This window comes from Arvicanthis niloticus, chromosome X, assembly GCF_011762505.2.
Source record: "Arvicanthis niloticus isolate mArvNil1 chromosome X, mArvNil1.pat.X, whole genome shotgun sequence".
In the NCBI taxonomy this organism is placed as follows: Eukaryota; Metazoa; Chordata; class Mammalia; order Rodentia; family Muridae; genus Arvicanthis; species Arvicanthis niloticus.
The window spans coordinates 4,386,081-4,406,242 of record NC_047679.1 but is presented as its reverse complement, the minus strand read 5'-3'; the positions used below and the strand labels follow the sequence as shown (position 1 = coordinate 4,406,242).

Here is a 20,162-nt window from a genome sequence, read left to right as displayed (position 1 = left end):
GAGATATCCAACCAGGAAGTCAGGGATCTTAATAAACCTGATAAACATGTAGTTTGAGATGCCTAGGGGTGCATGACAATAACACATTTGATAAAATAAACCCATAGCCTTTAGAAAACATTGAGAGCCTGTGGATTAAGAGAAGATCAAAAATATTAAGAGGTTTTACAAAATGGTGACAGCTGAATGGTGACAAAGCATTTGCATAGTATGTATGAGATTCAATCCCCAACATCATTAAAAATTATACAAAATACTTTGAAATATTGGCTTTGTTGGGCCATAGTGAAACAGCTTTCTATTTTCTGATTTCTGTAAAGCATGACCTTTTCCTAATAAGAATAATAGCAGCTACCACTTATAGAAATTTTTTACATTTTCATATTTAATGTGAAGAAGGAAACCAAATCCTTTGTGCTCAACTTTTTAAACAGTTATGTACTTCAACTGGGAACTGTGAAAATTAACATGAAAGCTAGTTTAGCAGACTTAGCCACATTATTTATTTCTTTCAGTGAGTCAGGTGATGAAAAATCTTTATTGTTCCTAGAGGCTAACAATAAAGAACTAGGTCCTTTTATGTATGAACTCATTATATTCTTATATCTTCCCCACTAGGTTGTCTTGATTTCCCCCATTCTGCAGAAGAAAAAACTAAGATTCAGTGAGGTAGAGTGATTTGACAACGCTATAAGAGTAGTAACAGTCTATTAGTCCCTGAAAGTATGTCCTTTATTACTTCACTATATATTCTAGAAAATGAAATGGAGGTAGTGATTAGAAAAGCACTTGTCTGGCCTTTAATATTTGTAAAATATCTCACTATCAGTTTTAGTGAAGATTAACTGATAAATAAGCAGATACAGTTGGTGTTAGTGAAAGACCATGTTTTTTTCACGTCCTGATTGCCAGTTCCACGTTCCTTTTGTACAGTTTAAACATTGAAAATTTGCAGTTATGTACTCAGCTAAGTACTTTCTAGTCTCCTAGTTATGCCCACTGTAATTTTTTTGACAGAGGCATATGGTGAATAATTTAATATTCTCTCTCCATCTCTGTCTCTCTCTGTCTCTCTCTGGACCTTACTGATTCAGCTACACTGAGTGGCCAGTAAGACCCAGCCCTCTCAGTGCTAAGATTTAAATGGTAAGGGAAGCATTGGATACTAAATGCTTATTAGAGTGATTACTTACATTTGTAAATAAGATGATCCATTATTACATTTGTTTGATGAATGAGTTCCATTTACTTATGGAAGCCTTTTGGTTAAAGTTTGCATTGTATAGTAAAGGATGTGGGGAGGGAACACCCAGGTAGAGCCAACACAACCATTTTCAGGACCAGCTTTGATACAGAATTGACATATTTATGCATTCTCACTTTCTACTTTTCACATCCTCTCTAAATAAAACTGGAGTCAGAAATACGCACCAAACATTTACCTTTAGAGAGTGGTGTGATAAAGCTTTATTTGAAACTTCAGAAGCTTTCCTCATAGTAACAGCCTGGTAAACATTTTTTCCTTTGCTGGATTTTCTATTCTGCTTATGGCTATTTACTCCAGGTTTCTGAACTCAAAAGCTTTTCAGAATGTGTGTGTCCTAGAATACTAAGTACATGTTTTGCTAAGAGATGAGATTTGTTTCAGCTAAAATGTCCTGTAGAAGACAAAAGATCTGCTTTTGTGTTATGTTGACTCAGTGCTTACTAATATGACCTTGCTTTTGACCCTTGATTTACAAGTGTTTCTTTTGAATAAGGGGTATTTAATTTTAAGATTATTTAGCATACTTTATATAGTAATTTATAGAATATTTTCTTTTGTCTGAAGAGGAAGTTGAACTTTCACTTTCAACCTCTTTCAGACAGAAAACCCAAAAAACATAAAGGAATGTTGTTTATCCCTTTTACTTACCTAAATGCGTCCTTTCTGATGCACTGTGCTTATAGATGCTTTAACTCATTTGGATTTCCCATTTATAAATAAATTTCTTTGAAACAGGCTAAAATATTTAAATATTATTAGCTTGATCTATCAACTATACAATATAAATATGTATGCAGGCAGCTTGTAAATAGTCCTTCAAAATACTTAATTTGTTGCTTGTGGATTCGCAGAGATCGAGATGACAGAATTACTTTAAAAACTTTACACAGGGCTAAGAATAGGGGTAGCTCAAAGGTAGATCTTTTGCTTAGCATATGTGACACTCTGAATTTTCTCACAGCATTGAAAACAAAGGCCACTATCAATTTCTCACAGATGTTTCTTTGTATGTTCTATATATTTAGAGTACCACTCAAATTTAGTTTCTACAATATAAAATACTCTACTCAGTCAAAGTGGCAGCCCATAATATATGAAAGTAAGAGTAGGAGATTTTTCTATCATTCCTTACCATTTTAAGGTATACAGTTCAGTAACATTAAGCGCATTCACACTGTTGTACAACCGTCACCAATAACTTTGTATAGAATCCCCCTTTTTCATGGTACTGGCAATGAAACACAGATCTGGTGCTACCACTGACATACTTCTCTTGTCATAAAGTATCTCTTTGATCTTTGCATTCCTCTTCTCTTCCTGCTTTCCATCTCTATCACTTCTACTATGGTATGTCTGTCTGCTTGTCTGCCTGTCTGTCTATCTATCTATCTATCTATCTATCTTAAGATCAATTCTCACTATCTTATCTCAACCTCTAAAGTATTGGGATTAGAGAGAATCACCAGCATTCCTGGCTTTTGATTCATTTTTAATCAGTCATAATTCACTATAGAGATTATCTCTAGCCATTCACTGAAAATTGTTTGAACTTCTTAAAGAACTCATAAAAATATTGTTAGAAAAGTAAAAAAAAAAAAAAGGAAGGAAGAAAACAATGCTTTCCGGTTTTTGTTTTGTTTTGTTTGCTTTTTTTGCTTTCTGCTTCCTTCCTATTTCCTACTCTGTAACCCCTAACCTCATCCTACAAGACATACACAAACAGCAATCAAAAGGCTCAATATTTGATCCTAATTTTTCAAGCTTTTGTAGACTTGCATTGTAACTATTAAAACCTGGAAAATAGTCCAGTGTCTTATGGATCCCATTCTTATTCCACTCTGAGCACTTCCTGAAGAAGTAACTTTCAGCTGTCTCATGAATGAAACATGTTGGTCTAACCAGAAAGTGACTTCTGTCATTACTCAGTGCTCTGACAAGATTGGTGTTACAATGTAATTCTTTGTTTCAGGTATCAACTCAAAACCTTTTCACCTCTAGGTCAAATTTTAAAAAGAATAACTTTGGAAAGTTTAGTGGGTTTCAGCATTCTAGTGACTAATTCTACTGAGATGGGAAAAAAGTTACAAGAATGATGTTAGTTCAGGGCCTTATGAAAATAACAGAAAAAGACAGTTGTGAAAACCTTATCCTTTAGGATATATATCTATCCTTGCTAAATAGAATTTGAAATACAAAGATACAGATAATGATAATAATGCTAATACCTGATATTTCAGCAGTCCAGTACTATTTCTATATAACTGCATTTTAGATTTTGATTTGCATTTGATTCTCAATGGAACCATATAAATATTCTCAAGTATTAACTACCACTCAGTATAATGCACAGCTTTTCCCTGAAGGCCATGAAAATAAGTATTTTTCATTCAAGAAGATTGTTCTCATCTTAACACTTTCAAATAAAGGGATTAATTACTAAACTCCATTTCATTTCATTCCCATACCTTTCCTGTAATTTGTCAGACTCACAGGCTACACATGTGACTCACAAGCTGAGATTTAATTTTGTGTGTTTGCCAAAGTGCTCTGTGGCCTAGTTTCCATAGCTATATCCAGGAGGTAAATGTCTCAAAACTAATCATACTTTAGAGACAATGGGAGAGAATCAATTTTACAACACTTTCTGGCTAGTGTGATAAAAAGTAGATACTGGAGCACAGAAATGAGAGTACTTGTTAATTGATTATTTAGGCATGTACACATGGAATAGTCCTGAACACCTGTGGCAATTAAAAGACATACTTTTCTGCTGTCCAAATACTAGGAAGATTGTACTGATAGAATCTAATGGTTCCAAGCATAATCTTCTTCATACTTCATGCCATCATTGTCTCCATCATCGTGTTTCTAACATAACCAATGAAGTAACTTCTTCCAGTCCAGCGGCAGACCTTCATCTGCCCCATCACTGGAACATACAACATTGACATATTCAGTTAACTGTCTAGCTAGCAAATTCTGCTCTACCTTTGGTCTTTTTGACCTTCTATGACATAGTTTCTCACTTTGTTTTCTTGTGACAAAGGGGCAAATACTCATGGCAGAGATTCTGCAGAAGTCCACTAGATATGGAAGCCATTCCAGTTTATTTCAATTTTCCCACTCAGTGTAATGGGATGACATATTCTCTTGTCCAGAAGGGTTACATGGACTGTCTTCTCATGGGTTATAGGTAGAAACTAAATGTTCTGGTTATCATTGCTATTCTTTCATCTCATGTTTTCTCATACTGTCTCAGTCTCCTGCCAGCAATAGCCAGAATGTAAAAAAATAACATCTAGGGAAATATTTTCTGAGTGTTTGCTGTCTAAAGAACATCAATCTTAAAAAAAAATACACTGTGGAAATTTGGTAGTCAGATACATTTTGGAAGTACTCCATATTCTAAACTCAGAGAGTCAAGATTCTCATTAGCAAATTAGAAATCCTACCAAGTCAGGCAGTAAAAAAGGTTCACTATAAGCCAGGAATTACCAGATTTATGACCCTAGAGCCCATTTTCATATAGCATTTGGAAAGATTAGTGTGAGAAATGCTAATATATGAAAAGATTTTAGAGAATTATATTCTCAAAGGGACTGAGTCTTCTATCTTTTTTTACTTTATAATCTTCCACATAATAAGTTCTAGTCAATATAATAGTAATGTTGGAAAATTTTTTATGTGGAACTGACACTAAAAGCCAGTGCTGAGTTAACATTTCATAGAAAGATTTTATTTTGGGAGAGGTGGGTCATGTAGAAAGAGGAACTAATTTGTGTTGAAAATGACCAGACATTTTCTGGGAAAGCTATATGTGATGCAAACTAGGCTGTAAAAAACGGTCACTTCATTTTCCCCTTTGTACCTTTATTTAACAAACATTTATTGGAATTCTGTTAGTCACAAAACAGTATAAGTATAGCATTATAAACACATTTGAAGCATTGTCTTCTTTGGTGCATGAGGAATAATCTGGAAAGTTAGCCACATATAAAAATCAGTTTAATATAGTGATGAGACTGGGCAAGGTCAGGGGCAATGTTCTTGTGCACAAGTGGTTATAACCTAGGTACCTAGGTGGGATTATTGAGACCACATATTTCCAGGTCATTGTTTACTCTGAACTATAACTTCCAGGTTGAGGAATGAGCCTGGTAAATTCTTAAAGGAGTATCCAGATCAGTGGCTTTGTAGGCCTGATTCGCTAACTCTTAGTAACATGGAAAGTGATGGGATGGTGGGTGGGATGAGGCAATCTGAACTAAGAGCACAGAGACCTGAACTCCATTCTGTCTGTTAGGTACTAATAGGGTTTAAACACAATGTATAGACACATACACATACACACATATACATACCGCTCTACAAGTCTGGTAAAATTAATATATTATAAATAATTGAATATCTTCAAAGACATATATAACTTATAAAATCATCCAAAGCTACCCAAATTTATTACCGTATGGTGCATCTTACTTATGATGTTACAGTGTTATCTGGGGGCAATGAAAGAAAGAGAATTATATCAAGAATGTAAGAAGAATAAAAATGAGTAATTTTCTTTTTTAAAAAAGTACAAAGCCAGGCAGAGTGATGTAGGCCTATAATGTAGCCGAGGTAGGACGATCACAAGTTTGAAGCTAGCCTGGGTTATTTAATAAAACCCCACGATTTCCCAACTTCTAATCAAGAAAAAATTGAAAAGAATAGGAAATGAACATCTCCAACAAAAAAAGATCATTTCCTTGTTTGCTTGTTTTGGACAAGGTCTTGCTAGTTTCAAATTCGTGATTCTCCCACACCTCAAGCCTCTCAACTGTTGGGATTATAGATATATGCCACAGTGTCCAGCTTTATTATTTTTGAAATTTAATGAACATAAGAATAAAATTGAATGATTTGCAAAATTAAATATTTTTACAACTTTGACTTTTCAAAGAATGTTATTGCCTGTAACAATAGGTATAGATAATGGATGAGATGATTTTTAATAAATACTATAATGTAATTATGGCCAATCATTAGTGAGAATCAGGATAATCTACTGTTATGTTAAGCTTCTGTGGGACTTGGTGTAAGGTAGATAGAGTCTTCCTCAAATGCTCAGAAGATACAAGTGATTGCAATATGACACCTTATTGGTCCTGGTATATAGAACCCAAAGACTGTGTTATGGAAAGACCCTGGTACTTATTAAACCTCTCAAGTAGTGGTTTAGGAAACAAATCTTTAAGACTTGAAAAATAATAATCCCACAAATGAAGGTTGATAGAATCTCAATAGCCAAGAGGAGGATTCTGTGTGAAATAAAATGACTTGTTAGTTTTCATGTTAGTGTCATTTAAGATAATGGTGTCTTCTTAAAGCCAATTTCTTTATATTTGTTTTTCATCCTTTTCATCCTACCCTACTCTTTAGCCTGGAAAGAACAGTTTTCTTTGGATTTTAGAAGTAACACAACCACACCAGAGCATGCCATTCCAATTCATTTGCTCATAAATTCACAAAGCTGTGCTTTTGAGGGCGGGAAGATAAGTGTTAGAGAACGTGTTTAGCCTGTGCAAGATCCCGCATTGAATCTATATGCATAGATCTGTAGGTAGATACGTAGGTAGATAGGTAGGTAGGAAGGAAGGTAGACAGACAGACAGAAGCATTTTGAATGAAGCTTAGAATAATAAATAGCAAATTATTCTACAGAGTTGCAGTCTTCAGTATAAGGTCCCATTGTCATTTCACTACTGAACCAGCAGAGCTAGTGATTTGGAAGTTTCACAGCAGACACAGATAATAATCTCTTCTTAAATAATTTGAGCATAAGTCTCTTAAGATTTAATTTTGTTTCTTTTTCCCCTTTTGAAACAGAGTCTTGTTGTGTAGCTCAGGCTCTTTTTGAACTCACAATCTTTTATGAAGATTACATGAGCCAAGAATTTGATGTCACCCTGGGTAATATAGAGAGAACATCTCTCAACCTTTTTCACATTCACCAAAGTGGATCTGGATGTGGTAGCACACACCTATAATCCTGACACTCAGGAGGTAGAGATGGGAGAATCATGAATTTGAGGCTAGTTTGTACTACATTAACAAGACCTTATCTCAAAACACTCTCTAAAACAGCTATTGTCAAAAAGACAAAACAAGTATTGCATAAGGACAAGGCATAAGAACCCTCATACATTGCTGGGAAAAAATAAAAAAATAGTGCAACCACTTTTGGAAAATAGTTCACCAATTCTTCAAAATGCAGTGGGGGAGACTAGAGAGTGACTACTAATGAGTCAGAGTTTCTTCATAGGATGGAGAAAATGTTCTAAATTTGGATATAAAGATGGTTACCCACTGCCTATACCAAAAGCCACTGTATTGTAACTTTAAAAGGATTGATTATGAGGTATGTGAATGATATGTCAAGATGGCTTATTAAACAGCTGCACATCATCCCAATATTTTCATCTTTTTCTCCTAAATTAATGGCATTTAAAGTCAAAGAGGAAAATATGTTTAAAAGGCTGTCCTGCCAGTGATCTTTAGTTACCCAAGAGCCTACAGGGAAAAATAAGCCTTGTATTCTTTCTATCTTAATTGCCTTGCTTATTTATGTTTGAAGAGAACTTGGCTGCTTGTATTTAGAAACAGTAAGAAAATGGTTTTGTTAACTCTTAAAACAGCATAATGCTGTTATCTAAATTAATGATTTTATTCTTAGATGATTTCCTTATTTACTATTGCATTATGAACTGTAGGGAAAGTTTCCCTAATAGATGTTGTTACAAAGCAATGACACAAGTAAGTCCCAAGGAATTCGTATGGGTTGGAAAAGTATGTTCCCAAGCCAATCCAAAAGCTATTTGTTTTCTAGATGATTAAAGAAAGTTATTTTGGCAGCCTCCCTAGTTACTTAAAATACTATGATTGTCCTCACTTCCTTTGGGTTAACTAAAGTATGAAGGTATAAATAAGAAAACTTTCTCGATGTGCCAGTCTGTAAGTGCCACTTGCTTAGTATAAATTTAGTTCATCTTGCAGTTTATGAGAGCCATAAACTATCATGTCCTCTTAATAACATCCTATTATTATGAACATTGATAGATAAAAGATGCAATTTCTCAAATGAACTTAAATATTTGGGAGTATGATTCCAGGAACATTGTGTTCTACTCAACATGAGTAATTTCTGCTATGTCAGTCCTTCAGAGATTAAGGCTATTTTGGAAAGATAGTATGGTTTTAGAATATATGTAGAAAATGAACAGTTGTTACTCTGGATTTTTTTTTATTTCCTTTTATATTTAAAAACTAATAGTCAATTGGAAGTACTATTTCAGAGCCCCTACCTCACTCTCAGTTCATGAAGGTGTTTTCTTTCTTTCTTTCTTTCTTTCTTTCTTTCTTTCTTTCTTTTTTTTTTTTTTTTTTTTGGTTTTTTCGAGACAGGATTTCTCTGTGTAGCCCTGGCTGTCCTGGAACTCACTCTGTAGACCAGGCTGGCCTCAAACTCAGAAATCCGCCTGCCTCTGCCTCCCAAGTGCTGGGATTAAAGGCATGCGCCACCACTGCCCTGCTAGGTGTTTTCTTGATGAGAATTTGTTTTGCATTGAAAAACTGCTGAGAAACTAAGGAGTCTACTTTCAGGCTTGTTTTCCTCAGCCAAGAGCCTACCCCAGGCCTTCTTACTGTGTATTATTTTAGAAATTCACATATGTCAAAGTAGTCTCCAGTTTTGTAATATAGAAGTAGCCATTTGATAAATAGGCCCTTTTAGTTGTGTGTGAGAAAGAAGGAACTTGTTGCCTTATTATTGCCAGTTCCTCTGCAGCATATGTATCTTTTTTGTAGCAGATTTATATTTTCTGGAAAATGGAAACAGAAAAGTCAGAAACTGATAAAGATGAAACTAACCAGTTGTTTACCTACTTGGTGCCTTTGTCATCATGTTAAAAATTTACATCTTTTAGACTGTGTATAGCTTTCATTATTAAGGAGACTGTTAAGATATTCTCCTCTCACCCTGTTCTTTGACCTTTTCTGGGTCTTTGTGTATTTATCAAGGCCTGTATTGAGGTGCTCTCAAGAGCTTATATAAGCACGCTCAAATAGGTAATGTTTTGTAAGGAAATTTTCATTAGGAATATGACACATATAATTATTTAATAATTGATAAGAATATTTTTAAAGTACTTTTCTTTGCCAGGTAATGTTCCACATCTTTAATCTCAGCCCTTGGGAAGCCAAGAGAGGTGAATAGCTAGCTGTTAATTCAAGGCTAGCCTGGTCAGCATATCAAGTTCTAGGCCAGTGAAGGCTACATAGACAGACCCTATCTCAAAAAAACATTTCAAAGAAGAGATCAATTTTTGGATATCACTATTTTTTGAGTATAAATAAAGTATAGATTCTTTTGAGTTTTCAAATTAGAGAAGAACCAGCTGTTCCAAGGGCTTCACAGACTCTCCTCTCCAGAACTATTGTTTTTGTCTTGTATAAAATGTTTCTGTCCATTTCTTTCAGAAAATATGTTCGCCTTTCTCAAAGACAGCCATGCTTTTTTGACAATCATACCCCTAGTACTTCTCTCTTTTTTGTACTTTTAATCTTAGAAAAAGGAGAGATACATGGAGGAGATTTGTAAGTTTCTTATGGGAGAATTCTCTTTATTTTACTGTGAAAGATTAAAAGGCATTTATAACGAACCTATCTCCACATTCCATCAACCATATAGGAGTAAGGAAATACATTTTATGAAGAAAGGCTTCAGGGGAGGAAATTATACTTATACTATTTCCCAGCTATTGTCACTAGGATGGAAATATTAGTAGTCCTTGCCTCACAGAGCTGATGGGAACATTATATGAGATAACGTACATGAAGAGTTTCAGCCACTACCAGGCATGGAGAAGCTTAATGAATGTTTGATGATGTTCATGACAGTGATAAAGGATTTGAAGTCTCAAAAAGTTGGATTGTAGCATTATAACATAGCATTTTGTGATAAGAAATCAGATCACATAATCAACCAAGGTTATTTGAATTTGCTAGAGGAAAGGAAATTTACTTCTTTGTCATCTAATGGATACCAGGCATTCTTATTCAGTTGTCAGGGTAGGGAGACTATGCACATACTGTCACACCTTGTACCTCTGCCTTGATAGAATTTTTTTCTTGAACCTTTTTGAAAGTCTGGCACAATTTTTAGTATTGTGCAGTACATGATGTTGACTTTCTACAGATATTTATTAATCAAAAAATTATGGTTTCATGAGAAATTATACTAGCAGAAAAGATTTGTGCTTTATGATATTAAGAATTCATTTATTTTTAACCATAATTGTCCCTTGATAGCTGTAGAAGATTGGTTTCAGGACTTCCTATGAAAACCAAGACCTGGGAATACTTAAGTGCTTAAAAAAAGTGAAGTGTTATTTTCATATACCTTATTCATATTCTTCTGTGTGCTTTAAATAATATGCAGATTGCTTATAATATCTGGCATATGTAAATGCTATCTAAATAATTGCTATAATCTTTTGTTGAAGGAATAATAACAATAAATACATTTCTACATGCTAAGTATAACTTTTTTTTAATACTTCCTATCTGCAGTTGGTTGGATCTGCAGATTAAGAACCTGAGAAACCACTAAAGGAATTAAATTTGTAGATAGTACCTTATAATCGACCTAATTTTTCTTGTTTTTCTGAGAGTCCACCCTTTACTTACCCTTGTTTTGCTTAACATAGTATGTGTCACACAAGAAAGTGAAATAAGTGGTTTCTAAATATCAAGCTGTCTTGACATTAGTAGCTTTAGTACTAAGCCTAAAAAGCCAACTTGAGCTAATAAAGGAAATTTATGAGGCTGGAACTTCACACTTCAGAATCCGCACAAGGCAGAACTCTGAAAAGTTAGGGAAAGGATTCATGGTTTTTACAACAGGAAGCATCTGTTTGGCGTACTGTCTTGGAGAAGAGAATCCACATTCCATTCTCTTTTGTACTTGGTTTATGATGAACTATGGGGTCAAATCTTCCAAGAGTGTATGATTAGCCAAGGTCAGATCACAAACTCATAGCTGGGCTAGATCAGAACTTGGGAAGAGGAATCTAACCCTTCCTACCTATTTTAATGGCATCTGGGACTGTGCTCCTTACATAATAATAACTACATAGAGGAGGGGTGGCAGTTTCTCAAACAGAAATCAGGGTACCTCTAGAAAAGAAAAATGGATGTTGAAAATTTCAACTGGTAAATGTCTATTGTTCCACACTGCTAAAAGTCTGATTCTTTACATTAAACATAGTAGTCTCGGCAGTGTTCATTTGGCCTGTGCAAACCTTTAAAGCTTGGTCTGAGACCTGGCTTGTGTGTGTCTAAAGATGGTCTTCCATTTACTCATGCAATTACTCACATATGATCACCTTTCCAGGAATGTTTAATAAGAATGTTATGGCTTCTGCATTTATATTAAATAAGCTTTCTCGTCATATACTTATTTGTTCAAATAAGTAAAAATTGAGTTAAAAGCTGTAATTTCCTATAAACTAAAAACAGCTAACACAACATTGGGGGAAATTTTAGTATTTTTTTTAAATTAGGCCTGTTTAGGTGAAATATATTTAATTTCCTTCAAGGGAATGTTTTTGGTATGGTGGAAGATCTAGTTGCTTTGAAAATGGTTTAAGTTGGAATTGGAGGATGGCTCAGCAGGTATAGTGTTTTCTGTGCAAGGATGATGACCTAAGAACAGAGCCCCAGCACCTTTGTAAAAGGCCAGCCACTGTTAGTATGTGAATATGATTTCAGGCTACAGGTGCAAAAGCAGACAGATCCTAGAGCCAGTCTGGTCAAACTGGTGATCTCCAAATTCACTAACAGACCCTGTCTCAAGAAAATAAGGTGTAGAGCATCACAGAAGATAGCCAAGGTTGACCTGACCTCTATGTGTGTCCACTCAGGCAAGTCTGCCTGCACATACTTGTGGATACACATACCATAATTTATGTCTCCTTCCTCCCTCCAGCCCTCTCTTCCCTTCCCCACTATCTGTGTCTCTGTCTGTCTGTGTCTCTGTCTCTCTCACTCACACACACACACATATACATACAAAGTAAATGGTTTATATTAATTGGTTTAAATGTTGTACTTATTTTTGTAGTCCTAAGGGTGGAACACAAGGCCTGGTATATGCTAAGTAAGCACCTACCATTGAGTAACACCCCAGCCCTCTTCTCCTTTCTTATTTTTTTAATTAATTCATTCATTAATTACATTTCAGATCGAAGCTTCTCCTCACTCCTCTCCAGTCCCTCCCTCCCCTCCCCTCCCTTCCCCAACAATCTCCAGTCCTCCGTTTCTTTCTCAGAAAATGGAAGGCCTCCCATGGATATCAGTCTGCCCTGGCATATGAAGTTGCAATAGGACTAGGTGCAACTTCTCCTATTGAGGTTAGACAAGGCAGCCCAGTTAGGGGAAAGGAATCCAAAGGAAGGCAACAGAGTCTAAGACTGCTCCTGCTCTTCTTCCTGCTCTTGCTGTTAGGAGTCCCATCTGAAGATTGAGGTGCACAACTGTTACATATGTACAGAGGGGCGTAGGTCTGCCCCTTGTATGCTTTCTGGTTGACAGTTCAGTCTCTATGGGCCTTTATGGTCCCAGGTTAGTTGATTCTGTAGGTTTCCTTTTTACTTTTAAGACAGAATCTCACTAAGTTGCTCAGGCTGGCTTTGCACTTGGAATCTTCCAGCTTCAATTTCCGGAGTTTATGGGATTACAAACCTGCATCACAGCCTGGTTCTTGTAGTTTTAGAATGCCTTGTAACTTAAGTTTTATCCATTTTAAATAGATTCCCTTTCCTTTTATGTTTCAGGGGAAATCTTACCCATTTCGTGGTGCATTTCCACCTGTGTGGAACCCCTTGGCATATTTGGATTACAACAACCTGTGGAGGACAATGGATGAAATGGGAAAAGAGGTAAAATGTGGGTTTGGTTTGCATATAGCATATTGCTGAAGAATGAAACTGATTAATATCCTTGCAAGGTACAGGGGACATTGCTGATTTGCACTGATGCATGCCCTTTTCAATATATACAGCAACTCTGCGACAGCTAGGATTTCCACTTCACAGATAGAGACAGTGAATACCAAGTGTTTGTATAATTTACTCAAAACCATGCAGCAAGGGAACCAAAATTCAAAACCACTCTTGCTTATACTACTGCATGTGTGCCTTCTTCTCTATACCTCTGAGCATATATATGTAAGCTACTTACAGTTATGTATCCTCAATGCCACTTTAAATAGTAAAGGAAGGAAGGACTTTCTGCTTCAGAGTTTATTTATTGTCAGGCTCTATAGCATTATTCTCTCAAATTTCAGCTGAGGGCCTAAAATGAGTGTGATCTTCCAATAATAATATTGATATTGATAATGATCATCACCATGCCAATTACACATAAATTTATACATGTTGTAATTATGATAACTGTTACTACTGTTGGTGACAATAAATAGCATTAAGGCATGAACTCCAGATTCATCTAACCTTTCGATGGACTTCCAAGCCAATTACAGAGACCAAGAAACAAGTTTTTAAAGGTTCACATAAAGCCTTCTTCGAAAAGCGAGGTAGAGCAGTGGTTACTGTTCTCTTCACTCATGAGTGTTTCATTGCAGATCCCCGTTGATGCACCGTGGCAAGCAAGACATGCTGAGGAATGGGACATGATGACCATGAAAGATCTCATTGATAAAATCTGTTGGACAAAGTATATTTGACTGTTTACAATCTTATTTTAAAAATCTTCCCCTCTAATCCTTTGTAGCCTGTTTTGAGTAGTAGTGCTGTTTTTAGTGACTTATAGGGAAAGTTAAAAAATATAATAATCTTATTAGCTATATCAGATTTGAGCAAACTACCTAGCTTAACATATGCTGTACCAGGGAATGACTTTTCTATTTTTAGACCAACTAAGATTCCCTTTGTTAGGTACTCTGCTATCCTCTTTCCTTTGCCTACTGCATGCTGAAATTCCAGGCCCTATCACCATGCTCAGCTTACCACTGAAGTGCTGTTAAAGTACTTATTGTGTTTAGCATGGCAGAGGATATTAGAGGTGATACAGAGTGATAATACAGGGAGATCATCACTTTCTCTGTCTATGAGATTGTGCAATAGCATGGATCAGAGTAGAGTCTGAAGAGATGGGGATGTGAGGAAAGTCTTTAGGTAGGAAGTATGCCTAATGATCAAGGATATTGAATCTTTAGATAGACCATATTTGGAGCCAAGCCACATTTCTTAATAGCAGAAGAAAACTTTTCCTTTTTTTCTCAAAACTTAACAAATGCTTTCCTATGGTGCTGAGACCATGAGATTTTGGTTGTTTTGTTTTTCCAAAATAGTAGAAACACTTTCGACTTGTGCTGTCTTACACTTTGTAAAGGTGCATTCCTCTGAGTTCTGTATGTATTTTTAATTATGCTGTTATTGATGTGTATGTGGCTGCTGTAAACATTTCACAGCATGTATGTGTTATGTGTGGAGGTCAGAGGATAACTTTCAGGACTTCGTTATCTGCTTCTTCCTATATACATTGACATGTGATTTTTACTCTTATTCTGTGAACAGAACTGCTCGGGAATTTGCTTATCTTTTCGTGAACATTAATGTGACTTCTGAGCCTCATGAGGTATCTGCCTTGTGGTTCTTGTGGTATGTGAGGCAGTGTGGGGGCACCTCTCGGATATTTTCAGTCACCAATGGCGGCCAGGTATACATTTGCTGTTCTGAAACTAACTTGCCTAGAACAATTCTTGATAATTCCTTCATTGTTTCTAATCATTTATGGTAGTATAAAATGATCTAAAAATATGTCTGGAAATGATTCTTCCCTCAATTGGATATGCAAAGGATAGAGGTCTGGCATTGACATTCTTGGAGATTTACTAATTTGTGGCAAATGTTCCACCACTCTGCTTTTATAACTTTTCTTTTATGCCTACCTTCTCCATAGGAACGGAAATTTGTAGGTGGATCTGGCCAAGTAAGTGAACGGATAATGGTCCTCCTTGGGGATAAAGTGAAGCTGAGCTCTCCTGTTACTTATATCGACCAAACAGATGACAACATCATTGTAGAAACACTGAATCATGAACACTATGAGGTAAACCGTTATAGGCAAAAGAGTTTATGATAAATAGGTTTTATGCCATTTGTAACTTCTAATTGTATATGATCTAATCTGTAGTTTAATTAAATGTAGCATAAATCTACTTCAAGTCTTCCAAATTGGCAGACTTTGTTTACTTACTGTCCTAGTTTGCTTCTCTGTTGCTGTGATAAACACCATGCATGACCAAAAGCGACTTTGGGAAGTAAGGGTTTATTTGGCTTACAGGTCCTGATCACAGTCTATCACTGAGGGAAGTCATTGCAAGAATTCAGACAGGAGCAGAGGCAGGAATTATACAGGAGTTCTGCTAATTAGCTTGCTCCCAGTTTGCTTTCTTTTACTACTCAGGACCACCTGCACAAAGGTGACACCATCCACAATGGGTTGGATGGTCCCATATCAATCATTAGTTATGAAAATGCTGTACACACATGCCGCAGGCCAGTCTGATGAAGGCAGCCCCTCAGTTGTGGCCCCCCTTTCCAAGCTAACTCTAGTTGTGTCAAGTTGACAAAACTAACCAGCCCACCTACCTTGTTCTATTTTGTTGCTGCGTTTTGGTAATTTTTTTCTTAAATGTTGCTTCATATCTTCTGCAAAGGCTATAGCTTATGTTTCAGGTAATATTTTGCATATTGTATTTCAGTGCAAATATGTAATTAGTGCCATCCCACCAGTTTTGACTGCCAAGATCCACTTTAAACCAGAGCTTCCACCTGAGAGAAATCAGTTAATTCAGCGTCTTCCAATGGGGGCTGTCATCAAGTGCATGGTGTATTACCAAGAAGCCTTCTGGAAGAAAAAGGGTAGGTAGCTCTTATTTGTGTTTAAACTATTAAGTATGAAACTACATTTTAAGGATATTGAATAGAATATGCTGAATACAAAAAGATAAATGTGTTCAAATTTGTAGAAAAATTATTAATATGTCTCTAAATTTCACAAAATGGCCTCAAGAGTAATTGACAATAGGAAGAAAAGATGCAAGCAAGCAGTGGGAATATTAATTATAGGGCTGCTGTCATTCATCTTGCTGCTTATTCTTCATAAGCAGAATGAGACCAAGGGGCCCAGAGACCAGGGCTCTGCAGTAAGCTGTTTCTGAACTCTACCAGCTTATTGACATTGATTTCTTAGCATAAAATGATGATAAGGTTTTGTGATAAATGCTTACCAGGGTGTTATGAAATTAAATGAAACAGGGTTTAGAATACAGGAGCTTATGCTTCCTGCTCATGTTCAATAGAATCCTTTTTACAACTTCCAGGGTTAATGAAAGTGAGTCCTTTCATCATGTCCCATCTTGTTCTCTATGTGTTCCTGCATATAGGACCATTTTACCATTTTCCTCATCTTACCAATTTGCCATGCATAAGTCATAGCCCTTTATAAAAAATGATAGACATGGGCCATTTTCCACATAAAGAATAGACATCTTTGTATACTTGTGTGTATCTTTAACATAAAAAGGTCTAGAGGTGGAACAAAGACTAATAGTTTAAGATTTTCATTCCTCCTTAGTAATATAGTTTATATATATCCTATATGTGTATGTGTATCTCTAATGTTGGTTTCAATCTCTTAATTAATTTTCTCCTGCTTAAGACTATTGTGGCTGCATGATCATTGAAGATGAGGAGGCTCCAATTTCAATCACTCTGGATGACACTAAACCAGATGGGTCACTGCCTGCCATCATGGGGTAAGTTAGAGATGCAGTTGCCAATTTGTGTTGGTATAGGTGCTAGCAAAGGATTTTGCTTTATAATTAGGCACAAGCAATGATAATTATGAACTATATCATGTTTCCGTGTATTAAAATATCCATAGCAATGTTTTTGTGTGTGATACAAGAATCCTGGAAAACTGCTAAACTTGACACAGTTTTTAACTTTTGCCCACCTATGTATTCTTTCTTCTATAAAACTTACACGCTGAGGATAGAGTGAATCAAGCAGCTAGACAGTCAGACATATGGACAGACAGACAAATGGATGGACAGTATGATAGTGTTGCCTACAAGCAGGATATCTATAGTCATTCTGGAAAAAGAAACACTTCACCCTGTAAAACCTTCTAAATACAGTGTCTCTGGGAGTGATCTGCTTTCCAAATACTTGTTGCATAACAAATATTAGTGTCAATATAACAAGTAATAGTGCCAATATAAGATGAGGGAGAGCACAAATAGCCTATGGTTATTGTTCACCAGCAACACTTCTTTTATCTTTATAAGTACATAGATAGTACCAACAGCCTACTGGGAACTAGTACTCCAAAAAAGGAAATGGGCCCTCACAAAAGAAATGCTAAGGAGGGACACACCTTCCTAGTTGCCTACTTGTGTCCTTATAAAAAATCCTATACACACAAAAAGCCTTTTATTGTATTGCACTATTACAAAAGAATACATGTTAATAGCAGTCAAGGGACTTTTAGGCACCAGTGGTTTCTGCTTTTGCTCTCTGGGAAATGTAGGCCTGCTTCCTGATGAGATAGGTGAGCTCAATAAAACATCACATCATGCCATTTTTGGAAAGTTACAGAGAAAAGGGGCAGACCCATGTTCCAAGGAACTTAGGAAGCAGGCTCTGCCTGGGATGCTGATAAAATGTTTTACAACCACTTCTCTGGCTATAATGTAAGAAAGAAAAAGCACTAAATCCCTGAGGCAGGCAGAGGCTTAAAATATAATGGCCATAGCAGCAGCGTATCCTCTTCATCCTTAGTCTCACTGAGTAAAACAAGATCCAGGTACTTTAGCCAAATTGACAAATTGCTGTGGGCCAACAAAAACATATCAGAGTCTAAGTTTCAGAATGTCATGACAGTCAGTTCAGTTAGAGATGGAAGCACGTCGATATTCTTGCCTTCTGCAGCACTGGAGTTGCTTTGGCTTTATAACAGAGACATGTGTTGGCACCCTTGCAGGTGTTACCGGAATTATTTGGGAAATTCCTAAGAAGAGATATATTTATTATTTTATTGTATTGCTAAAAATATATATTTGGGTGGAAAATGTTTCAATACATATCTACTTTCTGGAATGATCAAACCAAGTTTGATAGCATATTTTTTTTTACCTCATAAGGTAATTTCTTTGTGATAAGAGCATTGAAAATCTTGTTTAGATACTTTAAAGCATACAGTAAATTAATATGGACTATGGCTACCATACTGTGCAGTAGATCATCAAAACTTATTCCTCAAGTTTAGCTAGTATTTTATATTTATGAGAGGCCAGACTATATTTCTTCCAAATGTGATGCAGGAGAGCTCTCTCTGCCTGCCTTCTGTTTACCTAAAAGGAGGCAGAGATTTCAAAAGCCAAAAGATCTTTCTGTCCTCCCTGTATCTCACTTATGTTAAGAGATAGGTCTCTTTTACTGGAAATAGCACTTAGAGCTAGAGCCAGAGGAAGCCTCAAGCTAACCTCCAAAAGTAGCTTCCTGTACATTTATTTGCCTTATCATGGTTTCCCATCTTCATAAGACTAAAGCTGTTGCTTTTCTTTGTTTCTATAATATGTTGTTCTTTCTTAGATATGCAAATAAGCCAGACTTACCACCTCCGGATTACTTTTTACCAGTGCATCTCCCAAAGACCAAATTTTGCAAAGGACAATAAACTTGCTCATTTTTCCTTTGTAAATCTCATTTGTTATTAATATTGTAGCTATTTGAGGATTGAGGGGTTGAGAAAAATTAATTTTTGTTTTACTACTGTTGTTGTATTAGGGCAGTAGCCTCCACTCTCCCCTTTTTTGTGTGTATAACTGGTACTGAGCCTAGGGCCTGCTATATGCTAGGCAAATGTCTACTGTGTTTTTCTATGGGTAATGTTAATACAGAGTCTCACTAAGTTAGTAGCAAAATTGGCTTTAAACTATACTGTTTCAGATTCCTGAGTAGCTGCAATTACAGGACTGCACTAGCAGGCCCAACTAGAGAGCTTTCTTTCCCTTCTCTTCTTCCCTGTTTCCCTCCCTCCCTCCCTTCTTTTCTTTCTTTTTTTCCCTTTCTTTCTTTGTTTCTTTCTTTGTTTCTTTGCTTGTTTGTTTCTTTCTTTCTTTCTTCCTTTGCTTCTTTCTTTCTTTCTTTCTTTCTTTCTTTCTTTCTTTCTTTCTTTCTTTTGGCAGGTTCTTAGGTAACTAGACTGGAGATGAACATGCTATATAGCTGAGACTATCTAGCTATTAACTCCTGATTCTGTTGCTTCCATCACCTAAATGCTAGGATTACAGGTATATACCACTACATCAGACTTTGTGCTTTGTTCTTGATAATGAAAACCTTGAAGATATATCACCTCCACTTTGTTCTTTGCATTTGACTCTAAGAGCCTCAAAACCAGAGGTGATAATTAACCAGCATTGTGTTTATAATAACCATCACATTTTAGAAACTATACATTAGAACTATCAAATACTTCCAATATAACACCAGCATGTTTGATTTCCCCAGTAAATGGCTAAATAAAATTGAACAATATTTGTCTACAGTTTAAGTGATTATTATATTCCTAACTTGAGATTTGACAAAAATTTGAGGTCAGAGCCATACAAAATCAGCTGACTAATAATTTAATTTTTTATCAGCTCTGGGTAATTTTTAAAAAATATTATAGAAGTCTGAACTTATAGATTGTTACATAAACCTAAAATTTAACCAAAACCATGAATTTTGAGTCATCATTGAAAGTGCTAACTCAAGCA

At 35.9% G+C, this 20,162-nt stretch overlaps 1 protein-coding gene across 1 annotated transcript in view; it reads left to right on the top strand.

The window, feature by feature from the left end:
• Nucleotides 1-20,162, top strand: part of LOC117694748 (amine oxidase [flavin-containing] A) — a 58,883-nt gene that overhangs the window by 26,390 nt on the left and 12,331 nt on the right. The window contains exons 4-9 of the mRNA XM_034485724.2: nucleotides 13,141-13,245; nucleotides 13,950-14,041; nucleotides 14,905-15,046; nucleotides 15,290-15,439; nucleotides 16,095-16,254; nucleotides 17,054-17,150. Of these exons, the coding sequence (XP_034341615.2) occupies nucleotides 13,141-13,245; nucleotides 13,950-14,041; nucleotides 14,905-15,046; nucleotides 15,290-15,439; nucleotides 16,095-16,254; nucleotides 17,054-17,150 (746 nt within the window). The remainder of the gene's footprint in view (nucleotides 1-13,140; nucleotides 13,246-13,949; nucleotides 14,042-14,904; nucleotides 15,047-15,289; nucleotides 15,440-16,094; nucleotides 16,255-17,053; nucleotides 17,151-20,162) is intronic.